This window comes from Onychostoma macrolepis, chromosome 23, assembly GCF_012432095.1.
Source record: "Onychostoma macrolepis isolate SWU-2019 chromosome 23, ASM1243209v1, whole genome shotgun sequence".
Taxonomy (NCBI): Eukaryota; Metazoa; Chordata; class Actinopteri; order Cypriniformes; family Cyprinidae; genus Onychostoma; species Onychostoma macrolepis.
In genome coordinates, this window is record NC_081177.1 from 19381848 (window position 1) to 19403463 (window position 21616).

The following is a 21616-nucleotide window of genomic DNA, read 5'->3' on the forward strand; positions in this document are numbered from 1 at the left end:
TAAATATCAATAGAAATATAACTTTTTTCTTTTTAATGTTTGTCACAGTATTTTTCATTTTGCTATTTTTATATATAAAACACTTCAATAAATTATAACTAGATTTATGTTTTTATAAATGACAAATATTCCTTTTATTTATTTTCCTATGAATTTTAGTAAAACATCTTGCATTTAGTGGTGAAGGAAAACTGCATAATGATGTTTAGATTTGATTACTGGAAAACAAGAGAAAAATACTGATCAAGGAAATGACTTCTTGTGCTGAAAACAAGCACACATGCATTTCATTTGAGACTCTAGAGTAATCACAGGGTTCAAACCCTCTAATAAGATGCAGATGAGCATACAGTGTCTCTTACCGTCTTCTTCCTTGTGTGTGTTTTGCGGGCTGTGCATCCTATCTCCGCTGGAGGGGTGGTTCAGGTCAGACAGTGCGGCGTGACGTTCAGCTGATATCCATGTGGGGTCACTCATATCAAACTCCTCACTACTCACTGAACAGTCATCCTGAAGAGAGAGAGCCAGAGAGATGTCAGTTCGACAGCTGAGGCAGGATTGCTCATATCGGCGCCACGTCTGTGCGTGTGCGCAAAACTAGAATAGATGTGAAACTCAGATTGGGCCGTGATGTTGGCAGGCAAACAGGCCCATGAGGAGGACTGTCAGAGAGAGCAGTCACCCCCTGCTGAGTGACAGCATCACTCATACACACACACACACAGGCGCAGCGGGACCACCGAGACCACCAAAATTACAACTGGGCCCCAAAGCACAGTGCAGAAGTGTTAAAAAAGAAAGTATAGTATACAACTTCAGTATATCTATTCTACTGACAGTATAAACATGATCAAAATAAACATGATTTATTACTGAAAAATTCACATTCTGACTGCTCTAAAACCTGATTCAATTAAGGCATTACATTTTTTTTTTGCCTTTGTGACTGCTATGAAAATTCATCAATGAAAGTGAATCATTTTGTAATTAAAGAAATATGTATCATCTAATATTTGATTCGCATGTGTGAATAATGGTTTGCACTGTTGTATATAAGGTTACATAAATACATGATTTACCTGCTGCTGATAAACATTTTCCAAGGTATGCATCTCAAATGAAATGATATTCTAGAAGCAGACCTTGAACTACGGTCATGAACAGTATTCACAGTATTCCAATCATGGACATGAATTAAAAGTAAAAAGCAAGGTTATGAAAGGTTGTTCAAATGAAGAAAATTTTTGAGGTATAAAAAAAAACTAAAACTAAAAAAAAAAAAAACTCATTGTTTGGATGACACTTCAAATACATTTGTAATGTTAATGGTATGGATAATTCATAGCAAAAAAATGTCAAACGAATATTTCAGAGAGAACAAGGCTAAACTTGTCCTATTCAGAATTTATTTTCCAAATAGGAAAAGAAAAAGAAATTGCCTTAAATGACACAAATGTATTATTGCAAAAATAATGACTATGTAATGATGGCTATTAAACTTAATTTGTTCCCTTGACTTATTAAATTGCTCCTCAATTTCAGAAACTTGTTCAGTTTGATGGTATCCTGCCGAGCCCTTCCACCTCTGGAGGACAGCCATCATCCCATTTTAATCACATAACAACCTATATCCGCAAATGAATGTCTCTAAATAATCTCAAGAGCTCAAGTGGTTCTGTTCGGTAGTTACAGTCTGGAACATGTGTTCATTATCAACATGAGCATCTCAAACTGGCTCGATTGGCTGTACATACTGTGCTGGTGTTTGTAAAGCAATGAAATACCTGTGCATAATGTGCTGGATGGAAGAGGATGATTTATTAGACAGGCGAAAGTAAAAGCCGCCCCAGGGACAGCGGGTGAGGACCCATCTGCTCATGCCTGTTGTTGAAGGGATACCCTGCCACCCTGCCACACGGCACGACCTCTGTTTAAACAGAAGCATTCCCCCCAGAGCTGCCAGTCACACAATACCTCCCACCACCAGCCCAGCGCCAGCTCTGGTTAGTTAAGGCGCTTTACATGCAAATTTGACAGTGCATTATTGATGGGACAAAGTCTTCCGCCCCGCTGCTCCCTTAAAGGAGTTTTAGCTGTTCTTCTGTGCCAGTCTAATGTGCAAAGGTGAGTTTGAGACAAAACTACCTGTTTTGGGGTAAAAAGTTTGAGGTCAATAGAATTTTTTTAACAAAATTTATTACATTTAGTACATTTATTCTGACAGCAATATGATCAAAAGTGACTGCAAAAACAATTATTGTGTTCCAAAAGATTTTATTTTAAGATAAATGCTGTTTTTTTCACTTTCTATTAAAAAAAAATCCTGAAAAAAAATTATCATGGTTTCCAAATTAGCATATAAGAATGATTTCTAAAGGATCATGTGATACTGAAGACTGAAGTAATGGCTAATAAAAAAAAATCAGCTTTGACATCAGGAACAAATTACATTAAGCTATTAAAACAAATTTCACTTTTTTTTTTTATTTCACAATATTACTATATTTACTGTATTTTTGATCAAATTAATTCAGACTTTTGCTGCGCAAAAGGGACATCTTTCTTTTTGTACAATTATAGCAATGTATATTAAAGCTTTTTTTCTTCCAAAAAATTTTTTTTTAATTTTTTTTAAATATATAATTATTTATTTATTGATTTTTTTAAATTATCTTTACCAAATATACATTTGCAACATGTTATAGCCACAGCTTCATAAAATCGGACATTTGGAAAATGGTAACATGAGATTTTACTGATTGGTAATATTCAAAGCATTTTTATTGCTGCTTTCAAGACTTTCATAAGTTAACCATATACCAGTATCTTTGACAAATCAGCAGAATTTGCATCACAGAAAAGCAAATTTAAACTTTTAAGGCATAAAAATGGACATGCAAGATGAACAAATGATTTTCAGTGTCAGAGCAGCACTGGCCCGAAAGGGCAAGTGATTGTTCTTTTTCAAGTGGTTGTTAGTGTTGTTGACTTGCCTGAAACTCTCTCGCACTGACTCTGGGCCAACAGGTCATCCTTACTGTTGAGCCCAACAGAGACTTTATTAATCAACGTTTTAATAATACATTCTACAAATACAGCAATCGGATACATGTTTGTTTATAAATAAGCCCCCAGAGATCAAGAACGATGCCCAGGGGTCAGCAGATGTCAGCAGGGTCAGCTGATAGGAACAGGCAGCAGAGGGAGGGGTCAAATACAGCCTTTTAAGGTCACGAGGAAACGCGCTGTAGCTCAAACCAACAACAAAGAGGATCACACTTAAAGCGGCCACACACCCGTCCCACCCCCCAAAACCTGCGTAATGTAGTCTGCCGCATTTTCATTCCCAAGCTGAAGTCACAGAACTGACAATCCAGCAACTCCTTAATCATTTTCCAATAGGACATCAAATAGGAGCCTCTATTAATCTGACATTTAACTCCTTTTCAATTATAATCTTATAAAATCGCATTTAACCGCTTCAAGCCCGCGATCAGCGCCGCACAGCTAATCCAATTTAGAACAATGCAGGTCATCAGTGGGCAAATCTCTCGGACTCCATCTCGCAGCACCCCTACGGCTCAATTCTGATGGTTTTTATTAGTTTTTATTGTTTATTAATGATCACGCTTACGGTCTCCTCTCATCTGCATGCAGGTGACATTCCACTCTCTCTCTCTCTCGCTCTGACAAACTGCTGCCTATGCAGATAAAGAGAGCAGGGACAGCCTGGCATTTTCCCCCTTCACGAAACATCCCAGCTTCTCCGTGTCTTTAATGAGAATAACAGATAGAAACGAGTCCAATCACCTGGTTTCTTTCTTTTGCAGAGGGTCTGAGTGGCTCTGTGGGCTGTGCATGTGTGTTTCAGGGTTTCTTTTGTCTGAGAGCTGTGTGTGCGTTCACAAAACACAAAGAGCAGACGTCCTTGGGAGACGCTCTTTTCTCAGCCGGGGCTGGGCGTTACCTTTGTCCTGTCTTGCGTTTTCATTTAGTTGATTAACTTTGCTTTCATAGTAATACGCTTTTGGGTGGGTGAGAATGAAAGGAGCCTTTTACCGCTTTAACTGATTTACGTTTGCACGACCAGGAGTGCGGACATTTGTAGAGTGACTTTATTAGTGAGGTTAGCTTGTTAGCCACCCTGCTGTATACCGAGCTGTAAATTGTCTAAATTAAGACGTGAAGGGGGTAAAGTCTTTAAAAAATCATTAACTTCAGGAGCAAGTCTATTTTAAATAGCGAGCCGAGGGGAGTCGGACTACCTGGGCATTCTTCTGCCTTTAGGTCTGAAGTTCACAGAATGGTCTTGGGAGAAAAAAAAACAGATAGCATATTAATATATGGGTTCCTCATGTAAATACACATGCGCACACGCCTAATGTACCTTCAATGATTGATGCCTACCTCCAGAGGCACGCCGTGCTGTTTTGTCAAGCACAGAGGCACTAAAATATGAATACAAATGAATGTCTTTCTCTGAGACAGTTTCAAGCATGCATGAGAATGCTGGGGCAACATTTGCTTTCCTGAGCTTGTAAAAAGGCTTCTGTAAGGAGATTGGCCCCTTCTGCCTGCACTGAGGATCTTCTAGTCTGTTTTTTGGTATCAGTGCCATTTAAAGCTAATCCAGTTAGAAAGCCAACCCTTCTTAACTGACTCTTTAACGTTTCCTTCTCATATGGGCAAACCGGCTGCTGGTGTCCTTGTGAGAAGCTTAATGCTGTGGAAATGTAACCCTTGGGTTTATGTTGGCAAGTCCAAAACAATTAACCTGATAAACAGTTTTTAGACACTGTAAAAAATAAATTAAAAAAAAAAAAAAAAAATCAATGAAACTCTCACAAAATGCCTTTAATATTAATATAACTGGGTTTGGACTTTTCACAGTGCTTTTTCTACACTGAATCATTCAGCAAAGGGAAAAAGTGAATGTAGCATCAACAAAAAAGTGAGACGGTCATGGCTTTTCTTGAGCATAAATGATTGATTATGTGATTGTTTTGCATGTATGGCTGGAACGAGTGATGGTTTTCTGTGTCTCGTCAAATTCAATCTGCAATTAGTTCCCCTCCTTTTTTCCATCTTCAATCTCTACCCATGTTTAGCAAGGCAAGGACAGCGACATGGCTACAAATGCAAAAAGAAATAAATTTAAAGACTTAAAAATAAATAAATAAATAAAAGGCGGAATGCTAAACATATATACATGTGCTGCCATGGAAACTGATCAAGATCTGCAATACTAAAACTGATTTAGATAAGAAAAAAAAAACATACACATTTTTAGTCTGGAGAGAAATGTACATTGGCTCTAAAAAGAAATGTTTATCTTTTTTATTTATTTTTTTTTTATTAAAGCGAACACATACTTTTTTGGGTCTGGATTTAGGTGTGTTCTAAAATAATAATAGTAACAATAATAATAATAATAATAAAAATTAAAATGACAAATCTAAAAAAACATACTGTTGTAGTCTAGACACAATCTTCTTGTCTTATAATAATAACAATAATAATAATTCAGTTTTATCCCTTTTACTTTTTCTCCTTTTTAATTTCTTTTCTACAAATCTCTGACTTGAAAGTTTCATAAGTGCATGCTATTTAAGTTTTTTCTTTTAATGTTTTAATCAAAAAAAAGAACAGTAACTTGGAATGAAAAGAACCACTTTCCACCATCAAATCACCATAAATTCAACTCACATCTGACATGTTTTCTAACTGAATATAATTTTTTACTCTACTTATATACTTATATATTACCGCAGCAAAATATTTTTCAAATGCTATGTCACATTATGGTACAGTAGCAACAGGAATTGTTCTCTCAAATCATAATGGCACATTCAGAGTTGAGGAGCCAAATTCTCACACATCCAGAGTATCTATCTGGGCCCTAGAAGGAACACTGCCAGCTGTCCGTCACATCAAAGCCTTTATTTCTCACATCTAACAGATGTCTGAGCACGTTACATGAGCTTTCTGTCTTTGACCGCTTTCTCTCTGTCCGCTGGAATCAATAGCTTCCTAAGGAAGCACACTGTATCATTTCAACACAGAAAGGTGAGTGTATTGATAAGAGTGCCGTTACTCTACTAAAGCATGCAAGCCTGCACGCTTATACAGAGATCCATTTGCCCTCAAACACACACAAAAACACACATTGTGAGGTCCAATGAGGATTACCATCTTGCAGACCATGAGCTTCTACTGCAGAATATTGATCGAGCAGGAAAACCGTCCATGAGAAGGGAAAATACCAGCACTGACACACATGGTATACATACATAATCATGCAAAAATACACTTGGTGAGCGCTCATCCGAAGCACACTATGAAGGAAAGGCTAGATTTTGAAAAGGTGTGTGTGTGTGGATGTGATCGAATCACTGGAAGGACAAACAGACAGTTTGATATCAGTGTCTGTTTGTGATATTACACCCCAGTGTCAGCCACAGGCTAAAAAACATAAAGCATTCTGTTACATGAAGACGGGCTATGATCAATGATTCTGACTGGACCTTCATTGATCCAGAGGCGAGGGGAGGGGAGCTATTTCTGCCTGCCGATGCCCCCTTTCCCTCTCTGAAGAGCAGCGAAACCAAATCTGCACGCTCGGTTCCCACCCCTGCCCATTATTCTACACACGGCCCCGAACAAAAGCCAAAAGGAGTAAAGACACAAGACCGTCTCTCTGACACATCACTCATCTATCAGTCTGCACTAGCTTTAAAGGTGAAGTGTGTCATTTCTTCAATGTTTAAATCATGTTGTTTGGTAAAATCACTTCCTTTGTTGTGTGGAACACAAAAAGAATATCTGGACACTCAATGACAGTGAATGAGGGCTGGGACTGTCAAGCTTAAAATAAAGACACAAGATAACCACATGATTTGTGCACTGTTACATTTCCTTAATCAAATAAATAATATTTAATGTTTTTATTTACTTTTTAAACTAATATTTCTATTTTCTTTTATAATTTAATATTGAAATTAATGCTGTCAATCAATTAAAAATAAATCATTCATCACTCATTTTTCTATAATTAAAATAAATAAAATTTGTAATCAATATATTTTCATATTTAATCTCCAAATTAATGTACAATCAAAATTAAGAAGTTATATTTTAAATATTTAATATATAAATCAATAGATATTTAATGTTTAAATATTTATATAAATCTTTTACTAAGTAATATGCAAGGATCACAGATACCAATTTAACATTACAGTAAAATTTGTAAAACTAAACTGTTACTGAACATAAAAATAATATAACATTCAACTGAACTTAAAACAAGTTAAATCTATCTTCACATAAACCCATTATAAAAAGAAATATAGTAACATTTTGCACAATGTAATATAGTATGTTGTATATAGTGTAAATAATATGATGTTTTGTCAATGTCAGCTCTCTCTGTATGAATAAGCTTTCAGTTCATAACAATAAATAAGAAAATTACTAATGAGATATATATATATATATATATATATATATATATATATATATATATATATACACACACACACAGTGGGTACGGAAAGTATTCAGACCCCCTTAAATTTTTCACCCCTTGTTATATTGCAGCCTTTTGCTAAAATCATTTAAGTTCCATTTTTTTCCTCAATGTACACACAGCACCCCATATTGACAGAAAAACACAGAATTGTTGACATTTTTGCAGATTTATTAAAAAAGAAAAACTGAAATATCACATGGTCCTAAGTATTCAGACCCTTTGCTCAGTATTTAGTAGAAGCACCCTTTTGATCTAATACAGCCATGAGTCTTTTTGGGAAAGATGCAACAAGTTTTTCACACCTGGATTTGGGGATCCTCTGCCTTTCCTCCTTGCAGATCCTCTCCAGTTCTGTCAGGTTGGATGTAAACGTTGGTGGACAGCCATTTTTAGGTCTCTCCAGAGATGCTCAATTGGGTTTAAGTCAGGGCTTGTGAAGCCACTCCTTCGTTATTTTAGCTGTGTGCTTAGGGTCATTGTCTTGTTGGAAGGTAAACCTTCGGCCCAGTCTGAGGTCCTGAGCATTCTGGAGAAGGTTTTCGTCCAGGATATCCCTGTACTTGGCCGCATTCATCTTTCCCTCGATTGCAACCAGTCGTCCTGTCCCTGCAGCTGAAAAACACCCCCACAGCATGATGCTGCCACCACCATGCTTCACTGTTGGGACTGTATTGGACAGGTGATGAGCAGTGCCTGGTTTTCTCCACACATACCGCTTAGAATTAAGGCCAAAAAGTTCTATCTTGGTCTCATCAGACCAGAGAATCTTATTTCTCACCATCTTGGAGTCCTCCATGCGGGCTTTCATGTGTCTTGCACTGAGGAGAGGCTTCCGTCGGGCCACTCTGCCATAAAGCCCCGACTGCTGGAGGGCTGCAGTGATGGTTGACTTTCTACAACTTTCTCCCATCTCCCGACTGCATCTCTCACCAAGGCTCTTCTCCCCCGATAGCTCAGTTTGGCCGGACGGCCAGCTCTAGGAAGGGTTCTGGTCGTCACAAACGTCTTCCATTTAAGGATTATGGAGGCCACTGTGCTCTTAGGAACCTTAAGTGCAGCAGAAATGTTTTTGTAACCTTGGCCAGATCTGTGCCTTGCCACAATTCTGTCTCTGAGCTCTTCAGGCGGTTCCTTTGACCTCATGATTCTCATTTGCTCTGACATGCACTGTGAGCTGTAAGGTCTTATATAGACAGGTGTGTGATTATACTGATTGGACTTGATTAGGAAAGCCAAACACAGCTGGACTCAAATGAAGGTGTAGAACCATCTCAAGGATGATCAGAAGAAATGGACAGCACCTGAGTTAAATATATGAGTGTCACAGCAAAGGGTCTGAATACTTAGGACCATGTGATATTTCAGTTTTTCTTTTTAATAAATCTGCAAAATGTCAACAATTCTGTGTTTTTCTGTCAATATGGGGTGCTGTGTGTACATTAATGAGGAAAAAATGAACAAATGATTTTAGCAAATGACTGCAATATAACAAAGAGTGAAAAATTTAAGGGGTCTGAATACTTTCCGTACTCCACTGTATGTATGTATATATATATATATATATATATATATATATATATATATATATATATATATATATATATATATATATATAAATAATATACTGTTATAATATTAATAAAATAATTTATATTTTATACATATTTAAACTTTTATTTATTTATTTATCAAAGACTACATACATAAGTAAAAAATACAAAAAAAAAAAAAGTATCTAAAAATATTACATATTTTCCTATTTACTTACATATATTTTAACCATTTCAAATTTTTAAACATTTAAAAAACTTAATATTGAAAAAGGTCATTTCATATTTAAACTATTATTTTAACTACCCACTCACAGTACATCACAACAAGCAAACAATAATTTGAACATTAATCAGTAGACATTTCAGATTAATTAACCATGAGCGTAGGCACAGACATCAGTACAAAGTCTCTGGGATTATGAAAAACTCTCAAAATTAAAATCAGTTCACATATCTTCCAACTTTAGCTGTGCTTCTCCAGCTGTTCCCCGCTGATCACACCCATTCGGTTACAAACATGACAACCAACATCAAGTCAATCTGAAATGGCTAATATGCCCCATTTAAAGTTTGTTATGGCGCTTTTCCACTGCATGGTACGGTACGGTTCACTTTTGGGGGGGGTTCCACTGGGTACAGTACCTGGTACATTTTTTATTTTTTTTGTACCACCTCGGTTGAGGTTCCTAGCGAACTGTGCCATTACCAAAGCGTGATGTGTAAACTCTGCTGATCACTGATTGGCCGGAGAAAATCGTCACTGCCTGCGTCATTGAACTTGCAACACGAGAAACAACAGACCCGCTAGATTTAAATCAGCACAGCGAAGGATCGAACGCAACTGTTTTGAATGAGCGCACGTTTTTTTAACAACCAAAAAACGGCTGTTTCGTTGTCTGTTGAGGAATTACAGACATTCCTCTCGTTGATAGCTGATGAGCGGAGCCAGCGAGAGCTTGATGGAGCGACGCGGAATGAAAACATTTTTCAGGAGTCATGGCAGTAGAGGCGGCGCAACTATAACGACATGTGAATAACCCTGCCCACTCTAAAGCTGTATTAAACTGCAGTGGAAACGCAAACCGAGCCGTGCCGTACCATGCAGTGGAAAAGCGCCATTAGAAAGGACAACAACTAAAAATTCCATGAAAAATGGTTCTCTATGTTATACCACAACATAAAAGGACCTTTCATCTAAAGGTCCACTTTATCTGCACACAAGCCTTTCAATTGCTTGAAAGAGCTTGTTAATAAAAATCACGTTTCTTAACAAATCAGTGTAACTGGCAAGACTGCATTATGTTCTGCAACATTTAGAGAGACCAGGGACTTATGTGAGGATCCTGTTTGTGGACTTCAGCTCGGCCTTTAACACTATCATCCCAAACCTCCTCCTGCCCAAACTAACTCAGCTCTCCGTGCCCACCTCCATTTGTCAGTGGATCAACAACTTCCTGACAGACAGGCAGCAGCTAGTGAGGCTGGGAAAATACACATCCAACACTGTACGATCAGCACTGGAGCTCCTCAGGGCTGCGTTCTCTCCCCACTGCTCTTCTCTCTCTACACCAACGACTGCACATCTAAAGACCCCTCTGTCAAGCTCCTGAAGTTTGCAGACGACACCACACTTATTGGCCTCATTCAGGACAGTGACGAGTCTGCTTACAGACAGGAGGTTAAGGAGCTGGCTGTCTGGTGCAGTCTTAACAACCTGGAGCTCAACACTCTCAAAACAGCGGAGATGATCGTGGACTTCAGGAGAAACCCCCCTGCTCTCCCCCCACTCACCATCATGAACAGCACTGTAACGACAGTGGAGTCATTCAGGTTCCTGGGCACCACCATCTCCCAGGACCTAAAGTGGGACATTCACATAGACTCCATTGTTAAAAAGGCCCAGCAGAGGTTGTACTTCCTTCGCCAGCTGAGGAAGTTCAACCTGCCACAGGAGCTGCTGAAACAGTTCTACTCTGCCATCATCGAATCCGTCCTCTGCACTTGAATAACTGTCTGGTTCAGCTCAGCTACCAAATCTGACCTCAGAAGACTACAGAGGGTAGTCCGGACTGCTGAGCGAATCATTGGTACAACCCTCCCCACTCTCCAAGAACTGTACTCATCCAGAGTGAGCAAAAGGGCTGGCAAAATCACTCTGGACCCCTCACATCCAGCACACTCCCTCTATGAACTGCTGCCGTCTGGTCGACGCTACAGAGCTCTGAGCACCAGAACGACCAGACACAGAAACAGTTTCTTCCCTCAGGCAATCCATCTCATGAACACTTGACAATAATTGTGGAACACACACTATACACTTGTTTATCTAACACACATACTACATTTCAATTTGCTTGCACATAATATACCTATACATACAATTGTCAATTTGTTTATTGTTATTCCTTATTTAGTTGTTCTATTTTTTTAATTCTTCTTTTTATTATCTGTTTTTTTGTGTGTCGCTGTCATTCTGTTGCACTGTGGAAGCTTCTGTCACGAAAACAAATTCCTCGTATGTGTAAACATACCTGGCAATAAAGCTCATTCTGATTCTGACATGAATCTCCATGAACTTCATGGTATTACGGCCATCATGAAAGGAATATAACGTTTTTTCACACTAAGTTCCAGACTGCAAGCTGATGTGTGTATAAAAATGAACCTAGTTTCTAGATCAAGGCCACTTTTTGAGGACACCACACAAGTGTTTGTGTTTGTAACAGTAGAAATACAGTATTGTTGTGCATGGTGACCAGCATGGATATAATGGCACCTGCATTCACAATGACCACTTGAAGCTGCTCATCAAATCTGTATCCTGTGGTGCTCAGTAAACTGTCAGCCTTTAAGTTTGCATACAACTGCACAAAAATCAATTTTCTCTCTCCTAGAAATGTTCAGATTATAACTTTAGCTGCTCTGAAAGTGGACTTTGTGAGAATAAGTAGATTATTCAATGTTCAATGTTTGCCCTCTATGTTAAATAACACATGCATGAAATGTAGCATACAGAATCTATTCAAAAGTTTAGGGTCTATTTCAAAAGAATGGTATTAATTTGAAATAGAAAACATTTGTAATATTATAAATGACTACGCTACCACTTTTAATCAATCTAATGCATCTTCGCTGAATAAAAGTAAAGTTAATAATAAAAAATAATAAATTAAAAATTTAAAAACACTTACTGATCCCAAATATTTGATTTGGTAGTGTATAATCTTGCCAAAATAAAGAAAATCAGAAAATGTGCAATCCACAAGCTACATGTGATTCATTACCTATGAACCTATCTTACATTAAAGTTACAAGCAACTCATCATCATACAAAATAAAATCAGTATTCAAAATCAACTATTCAGTGTGTTGCCTGAATGACTAGTCAACTAATTGGTCATAGTAAACCCTTGTAAAATTAGACTAGTATTGGGTTCACCAGATCTCGATTAGATGTCTTAAGGGAGCTTTACATTAGACACGCTGAAGTATTCAAAAACAAACAGAGTTCAATAGAATGTAACAAAATGCAGGCGTCTCTTAAGTCTTCTGATTTCTGTCTCAATAGCACAGCATGCTAATTAAAGCTATTAAAATATATATTTTTGAATCTATGACGACATTCAAGTGCCTCATTGGCAAGCATAAATTAGCCATAGTTCACTACTTTTGCAATGGTGGCCAAAACCCCAAAAACCCGAATGCCCAGAGTGGTCCATTGTATCCATGATAAAACCGCAGCTTTAAATCAATAGCTTATGGGGGTTACTATACCTGCTCTGCTTTCTGAATCAAACACGTGATCTCTTCCCTCTCTCTGCAGGAGGCATGATTGTTCCCCACAGCATTGCTAAATGAAACACATGGGACACTTTTGTCTATTTCTTCACAGTCAAATCATTTTTTTTTTTTTTTTGAGTCCTTCTGATATTTCAGTCAGATAGAGTGTGTTTTTTTTAAAGCAGAACATTAGTAGAGACATTAAATAAACATTCTGCATTTTTTCTATTCAATGAAGTGTCTCATGTTCCTGTGAAGCACATAAGCCTTTGATACTTACTCCTGCTGAGATAAAACAAAAACATACTCTTTTCTTTTTTTCCTTTGACATAGTAGTGTTTTTCTCTGCGAGACATGCAGCCCTGCTGTAAATTTAAAAGGGAGTCATTTCTTGACAAATGTTGACAATAAAGGCTTGTTTTATCATCTTTTATGGCTGGAAAATATCTGTCAAGGACCAGCAAACAGAATCTCAGGCCTGTTCGTTTGAAGTGGAATAAAAACGTACTCACACAGATGTCCTGATGTCCTCTCGCACTGTTAAACTGACCATCAGGACTGTATAGAAATGGTGGAGTATATATAAACCAGATTACGCTGCAAAAAATGCTACTCGAAGAACGCTGATATCGGAGATGACCTCACTTCCTGTAAGATACACCATGGAGCAATGGCTTTATCCAGGTCAGCAGAGACGACTGGCATAGCCGTGCATTTTGTGACCTCTGCAACCGATCTCAGCCCTCTCTTTCTGCATGCACTGACCAATTGATGTCTTACAATGCGGCTTCTGCAGCCGACTGCTATTGTCTCTAAACGACCTCTGCTACTGATCCCGTCATCTCTGTCTGTAGTGTCCTATAGCCTTTCTGGAAGCATGAACAAAAGGGGCATGATCAATTTAGTCTGTCAGGCTCGGCACGTGTAGTTTGCTTGTGGATGGACACTGCAACAGGAAGACCAACTCGTTCAGATTAAGCATTAGTGGACTGAAACTGAAAGGAAAGAAAAAGGGACCAAGATTTCCCATTTCACATGCTGATTTGTAGGGAGCAAGCAGCAACCCAACAGAATTCAAGAGCAGATGACACACAAAGCCTCATGAGGTCAAACCCATCATTCAACAGACACATGGATTACTGTAGGTCACTACTGCTATTCTCCTCTAATCCAGTCAGTCACAAATCTGTCTCAATTAACCCCTTTCCCTGCTCCACAAACGATACCACAAAAAAACTACAGATTCAAATTACCAAAAAAATAACTATATTATATACACCTGTACTATACTTTGTTTTTTACGCTTATTACAAAAATAATAAACAAAAAACATTTTAAAGTACCACTGAACACAACAACACACTTTTACTAAATTTTTCCTATGTGTATCTTTAACTACACATTGTTATATGAGTCATTAATTGAGTGTTGTTATACTTAACTAAAACTAAAAGCATTAAAAGAATTTTTGGTTAATTTAGCTGAAATAACATAAAATATATATATTAGATGAAAAATGTAAACTAAAAAACTTATAAATGAGATTTTTAATAAGAAAAATTATATATATATTTTTTTTTTACTTAGAAAAATGACAAAAGCAAATAAAATTATTAAAATCAAAACTAAAATAAAAATGAATACAAAAAACGAATTCAAAATATAAATGCTATGATAGTACATAATACTAAAATAACACTGCATTCATTTAAAGAAGTCTCACAAATTTCAAATAGCTGCAACATAACATATTAAGCTAGATATGATCAAGAATAATGACTTTGTTTCAGTGAGTGAGTCAGATGTTAATTTGGTAACTGTTTAGACTGATTTACCAAGTGATTAAGCGGTTTTAGACTGATGGGTTCGTCTGTGATTCATCGGTGCGTCGCTTTGACCAATTCATTAAAAAGGACCAGCTCATGAGAGTCATTTGTCCTCAAACTGGATTATGCTGGTCACATCATATGATTTTTGCTGCATGCACAATGCGCGAACACTACAATTTTTTTATTGTAGTATTTTCAGTATAGAGAAATTGCATTCTCATCACATTTAATTCAGACCGCAAGCTTAAAACTCAACTAAAGCATCATTTCTAGAGCTGTGGTGCGGTAGATTCAGCAGTGCAATTTAACACCGTCAGAGTAAAGGTGCGGCCAGATTGAGGAAATCTCAGTGAAATTTTGCTGACAAAAAGTCCACTGTCTATTGTCAACAGTGTAGCAACACATGAAGCACAGCTCACACAGAAGTCACTTTCAAACCAAGCAGCTTTCTGTTGGTCAATGGAACAAATTTGCGCGACCAACTTGAATCTGATGTGAAATTTGGGGAAAATTTTTGCCCTCAAGTGAAGCTCCTGATCATGTGAATTCTTATTGAAATGTTCTTTTTCAGCAGGGAGTCACCCTAAGGTCCACTTTTACACTTCAGGTAAGTAACAGTAAAGCACAGACAGCTCTGCAGGGAGGCCTGACGTTCTGCTGGATGAGTTTTACATACAGTGAAGGAAAGAACAGCAGAGAGGACACTGGGGAGCCTGTATGTCACATCCTAGATTCCCCCCTCAGGTCTAAGCACATGTTGCCCAAGAGGAAACGAGCCGTGAAAAGACAGGAAATTACATGGTGGGGGACCCATCATCAAGAGAGCATCTCATTGGTTAGCGTGATGCTCACATGGGCTGTAAAAGAACAACAATAACATTCCAAACAAAAACATACTGCGTTTGGGCACTTGGATGTAATGACAATAGATTGCTTAGTGGCACAGATACGCTCAGAAATAATTAAGCTCAAACCAGCTGCGGCTATTTGGGCTATCGTAATGCTAAGACAAATCAAAAACAGCCTGGAGAAAATATTAAGAAATGAAATGTAACGTCATTTGCAACCAATTTTATTCCTGAAATATGGCATATTTGTAAAATAGGATATTCAAAAAAACTAAAAATTAGGACAGGACGGATTTGTCCATCAGGAATTGATTGGAGAGTGAAAATTTTTCACTATGTTCAAAGGTTTGGGGTAAGTAACTTTTTTTTTATGTTTTTGAAAGGAGTCTCTCAACAAAGGTTGCATTTATTTGATGAAAAACAGTAATTATAAGATTATATTGCAATACATTTTATTACAATTTAAAATAGTATACACATGATCCTTCAGAAATCATTCTAATATGCTGATCTGATGCTCAAGAAACATTTCTTAATGTAATCAATGTTGAAAACAGTTTTTGCCGCTTAACATTTTTGTGTAAACCATGATTTTTTTTTTTGCAGGATTCTTTGATGAAAAGAAAGCTCAAATGAATAGCATTTATTTTAAATAAATATAATTTGTAACATTATAAACATATTAACTGTCACTTTTAAACAACGTAATGTATCCTTTCTTTACATTTGAACAGCAGTGTATTTCAGACATGAAAAAAAGAGGGCTTGGTGATATGGTGGTTTAGCAATTACAAAGACAAACATTTGCTTATAATAGTGTCAATTTTAATTTCATGTTGACTAAGATACGGCACGTCCCATCTGCAGTGATGCGAGAACAAGTGGCCGTACAGACCCATGGGACACTGAAACAGTAGCGCTGAGAAAGAGACACATCTCAAGGCTCCAGATGGGAATTTTGATGCGTCTTGTAATGGCTGGAGAAGAGCAGAGGATGGTACAGACCCTTTCAGAGAACGAAGGAGACAGTCATAGGAATACCACAGGGACAATACAAAGAACAATAGATTCAGAGAACCAGAGCTGAGAAAGCACAGAGGGGGAGAGAAACAGGGAACGCAAGCGGAAGGGAGCGAAAAAAAGGGATGGGAGAGGATGAGTTTGACTATTTAAATGGCTAGTGCACGAGGGGGAGGGAGAGAAGGAGCAAGGGAGATCCTCGGGCCCGAACAGCTTGGCTTTAGGGAGGGATTATGGCTCATGGAGCTTCCCTTCTGCTGGACAGGCTGACGTGGGGGTCAGAAAAAGTGATTTTATTTTGGTTGGCTTTATCCTTGTGAAGCTCTGGCAGAAGGCAGAGGATGATAAACGAGGTTTTTTAAAGCCTTTAACCCTTCGCCATCCATCCCTGCTCTTAATTTGCATAGCCATTAAACTTAAAACCAGAAAGAGACATTTAAATAGCCCTGTGAAATGTGCGACTCTGTATATATAGAAAAAAATGGGGTAGTGTGTCATTGCTAAAAATGGAGTGATATGGAAAAAGAAGCAGAGCAAAGAGTCACAGGATAAGGATTAGAAAATGTTAAAAAGATCGAGGAATAAATGTGAATTTTGGCATTTGAATCAGTGTCACATTTCTTTGGTTCTTAGACGCCTACATCAGTCTACAAAACCACCTGCCGGAGGCACAGAAGAGCAGAAGAGACAGAAACAAGTGGAATAAATGCTGAGCTGTCTATTAATCGCACAAAACATAATTCACACAAAATTACAGCCAAGGCTGAGCGAGCTGAACTTTTTTCTTTGCAATAATATTTTTTTCAGTCTATGTGCATGTGAATTGTGCACAATAGGGTGTGAATGTTTATTAAAGAAATAAATACCATTTATTTTGACTTTTAAGCTGACTGGAAGCTAAGTGTCATCGGCAGTGGGCCAAGAACAAGTGGCAGTGCAAACAATCGAAACCCTAGCACTACGAAAGCAAAGGCAGCAATCTCTGAAACTTATTTATCTTAATGATACAAAAAGCACTTTGTGAGATTTATAAGTTAGTAAGCTGATCTCTGATTTCAGGCCTTCATGCAATACAGTAATGATAGCCTGCAGAACCAGCTTTGCCAGATCTGGATAAAAACCCACAACAAAACGTTTCAAAGCACATGCTGGACACATTTTTAAAAATATAGTTATTAAATAAAAATTGTTTCAATAGTTTCAAAATATCCAGCTACGACAGTATATATTGTATTGATATTGCAATACATATTGCAAAAAAAACCCCCAAAAAAACAGATTAATTTATCCATAAGCCTATATCGTTAATGAAAATGTAGCCAGAGAAAATTCTTACCCTTCCAAATAAAAAACAAACAAAAAAAACAACAACTCCACTATCTCGACTATTCTTGACGTACTTCAGTCATGCATTTCTCCACATAAGCTACCCAAATCCATCAACGAATTCCTTAAGTTAAATGCCCAAACACATTCATATAACGTATATAGAGACACTCCAGCCCATACAGCATCACTGTATCATCAATTCATAACTCTCTAATTTATATTTTCATATATCTAGAATAATGTCATGATCTATAAACAAGTTCAAACACAGATCGAGGGCCAAACTGATTAATCAAGTGACTCGAAACCTCAACATGTAGGTCTCATACACACCTAGGCTACACGTTTCTATTGTTTATTTATGATGTTATTTGCATATAAATTACTTTTTTTTTTCTTTATACAGATCTTACATGCATGATATACGTTATTAGCAAGCAGAGGACCTTAAGTAAAGGTTAAACCAAATTGACAGTCCTTTTTCATATTTCTGCTACGTTGTGTTTGTACTCACGGTGCTAAATAAAACGAACAAACAAACTAACCAAACAAAAAAGTAATAACGCACTGCTGTCAGCATACATGCATTATCAATAACACATCAAGCGTGTAAAGCGCATATTTATCAACATATGAGAGCCACGACTAAAATACTTCAGAAAGAAATGCTGAGTGATGATAACAATCTAAATGGACGCTATCCTGTTGCCAAGGTTTCGCGATAGCGACGCACTAAATACGTTAAAAAAAAAAACACGACTTCATTCCGTCAACAATATACTGTTCAACTTGACGTGTTTGTCCAGGTTAAAAGCCACGGTAAACAACGGCAATGTCGTTTTAACTCTTCAACTTTAAACGTACACATGTCATAACTCCTAACTGGAATAATACATAAACATAGCGACCTTCCCATACGCTCTTTGCAGCACTAGTCAAAATAACGCCGTTTTCTGCTGAGGTGAAAATTAATAACCTGCTACTTAAGATAATGAATTCATGCCAGCCTAATTGAATCCTTACCTTCACTGGTGGACGCAGTTTGTTTTTAATATTCTTCTAGGATCCCCCCTCGTTGCAGAGCCCCTCTCCTCTCCAGTCTCTATCCGTTTAATATTTCAACAATATTGCTGCGGTCGCGAGAGCCTTCCGCGCGACTCCCTCCAGCCCTGAAGATGGAGGCGGGGCCAGGGCGCTGACGTCACGCCCCTGCTATAAGTACTGTACAGTGAGGTACAGAATCACCAAAACCACTTTAGAGCACTTCACGTCCCCTCCCCTCTCTCTTTCTGCCTCCATCTTCCTCTACTTTAAATGCAACATTTGTTCTAGAAATCCATATTCATATAAAACAACCTGTTTGCTAAAGCAATGCCGCATCACCTTTGTATTTTAAAAAGAAGCTAAATAATTGTAGATTTGGTCCATATGCCCACTGTCTAAAGGTAGAAATAAGAAAAACACCGCTAAGAATCAGCCTAGGTTTTTTTCTTTTCAGATACATCAATACATCTCCATCCTGATACTGTCCTCAGTAACCCACTGAACATCTAAGTGCATGAACATACACATACACACACTTTGATTTATGAGTCACTAATGGAGCCCTCGGGAGAAGCACATACATTCAAAGGAATCGGAAAATACAATTCTGGCTCATAATGCAAACTGTACATACCAGTGCTTTGAAGCAAAAGTCTGTGTTATATTTAGACTTGACTTTAGGAAATAGATTTACAATAGCGATGCAAGATAACAATGTGAGTCATTATCTTTTAAGACGGTTTACAAATTGTGTGGTTGTGAACTGCTATTGTCGTGTATTTTAGAAGACACAAATGCACACTTAATAATCATTGCCATTAAACAGCCATTCAAATAAAATCAGCACACAGTAGAATAAAATAATCTGTCACTGTAACAGAAATGTCCTCGAGGCTTTTAAATTAAATTTTCACCTGTTTTCACTGATTGTTGTAGCGTATCTGGAATAAACCACCAATAGTTTACAAAGCAACTTTGTTCATCTAGTTGGATTGTTAGTTAGCAGAATGAATTGCTTGGTGAATCTGCCACCTACAGACAAAATGGCACAATACAGCTTTTATAAGAACAAACGACACATTCACATTCACTCACACTGCTAGACTTGCCACCTCTGCCATATTAAATTTAGTAGTGACACTGCTAATTTTCAGTGTGACAATGGACAGAATACATTTAACACTTACAAATACAGCAGCTATTTTTCAGCAAAGCTGACTGACTATCACAAAGAAAACATCGATTATCCATTTGATGCATGTAGGAATGTAGATGGAATAAAATCTATCATCTGTTTTCTATGTGACTACAGTAGGCCTAATTTGCTAGAATGTTTGAGAATCTCACACCTTTCCCCAGAGAGAGAAAGTGGGAGGGAGAAAGAGAGCTAAAGGAGGAGAGAGAATGAAATGAGTTTCCTGAAGAGGAGATACAGCAAATGGGGAAAAAAAGGGGCCATAAACGATAATGAACATTCCCCCTCTCCTTAATCTCCTCCATCCCCCTAAGAGCCGGGAGTCTGCAGCCTGCAGGAAGGATGCTGCTAATTTCCTTCTTTATTGAATTGAGCTGGACACACGCGTCCTGCAGGGCCGACCAGCCTCCTCGCCACATCCTCTGCTCCTCTGCTCTCACTCCGATGCTCATCCAAGGGCCTCTTTGTTAATTATTCTGCCTATCTGTGCAATTCTCTCTCTTTTCTTTTGCCATGTCTGTATCTCAGCACTTAGTCTCCATTTCTTACTCTGTCTTTTTCATCTGCCTTATACTTTCTGCATATAGGGTACAAAATAAGTCCTTAAACGGTGAAAGGTGGAGTTTAAGCTTCAAAGCATCGTCACTAGCTTAAGGCTTTCAAATTTTATTATACTATATGAAATGTTTAATTTTACACTACTAATTATTGGAATTAAGTTTTTTTTAAAGAAATGATTTTTGATCAAAAGTAAAAGAAAATTTTCATTTCAAATAAATGCTTTTCTTTTGAACTTCTATTTGTCAAAGACTTTTGAAAACCTTTTTAAAGACCAGATACACTGAATGAACTTTGTATTAACCTTACTGGAAGAATGTGCGTTCATAATTTTGCTAGAATGTTAATCAAATTTCTGAGAGCGTTTCCTTTTAGCTGTAGTTATGTCATTGTTCAAGCTTTTATATTGTGGTTGTGGTCAATGTTTTTATCATTTATCCAAAAAAAAAAAAAAAAAGGTCTGTGATTGCAATGTTATCATTCCTCTGTGTCGTTATTGTTATAGTTGTGGTCTGAACGTTACTATTCCTCATATAATTAGAGTGATTTATAAAACGTAATCTTTATAGTTATAGTCCTTGGTGTGAATGGGCCTTTGGACTAACAATACTGATCGCAAGCAAGTGTCTACTGAGCAAACTTTAAGTTGAAGACATTTCAGTGTGTGTACAAACTGAGGTGTACGTGACTGTAAGAACGGTTCACCTTTCTTCATTAGATTGGCATTTCAACAGTTTTCTCACACCTCAGCTAATTAGCCAGATGCTCAGAACACTTGTTAATTAGAAGAGAACTAACTGCCATTCCTTCTAAATACTATACAACATCCACCCACCCCACCCACAGGTGGCCTATGAGTTCATGTTTCTGCATATTATAAGCAGCACATTCTGACAGTACCAGAAATACCTAGATTAGGGCTACAAAAT

General features: G+C 37.6%; 1 protein-coding gene across 3 annotated transcripts in view; it reads right to left on the bottom strand.

Moving 5' to 3' along the window:
- Positions 1-21616, bottom strand: part of nol4lb (nucleolar protein 4-like b) — a 97708-nt gene that overhangs the window by 49811 nt on the left and 26281 nt on the right. For all 3 annotated transcript variants that reach the window (XM_058764130.1, XM_058764128.1, XM_058764129.1), the window contains one exon: positions 363-510. In XM_058764130.1, the coding sequence (XP_058620113.1) occupies positions 363-510 (148 nt within the window). The remainder of the gene's footprint in view (positions 1-362; positions 511-21616) is intronic.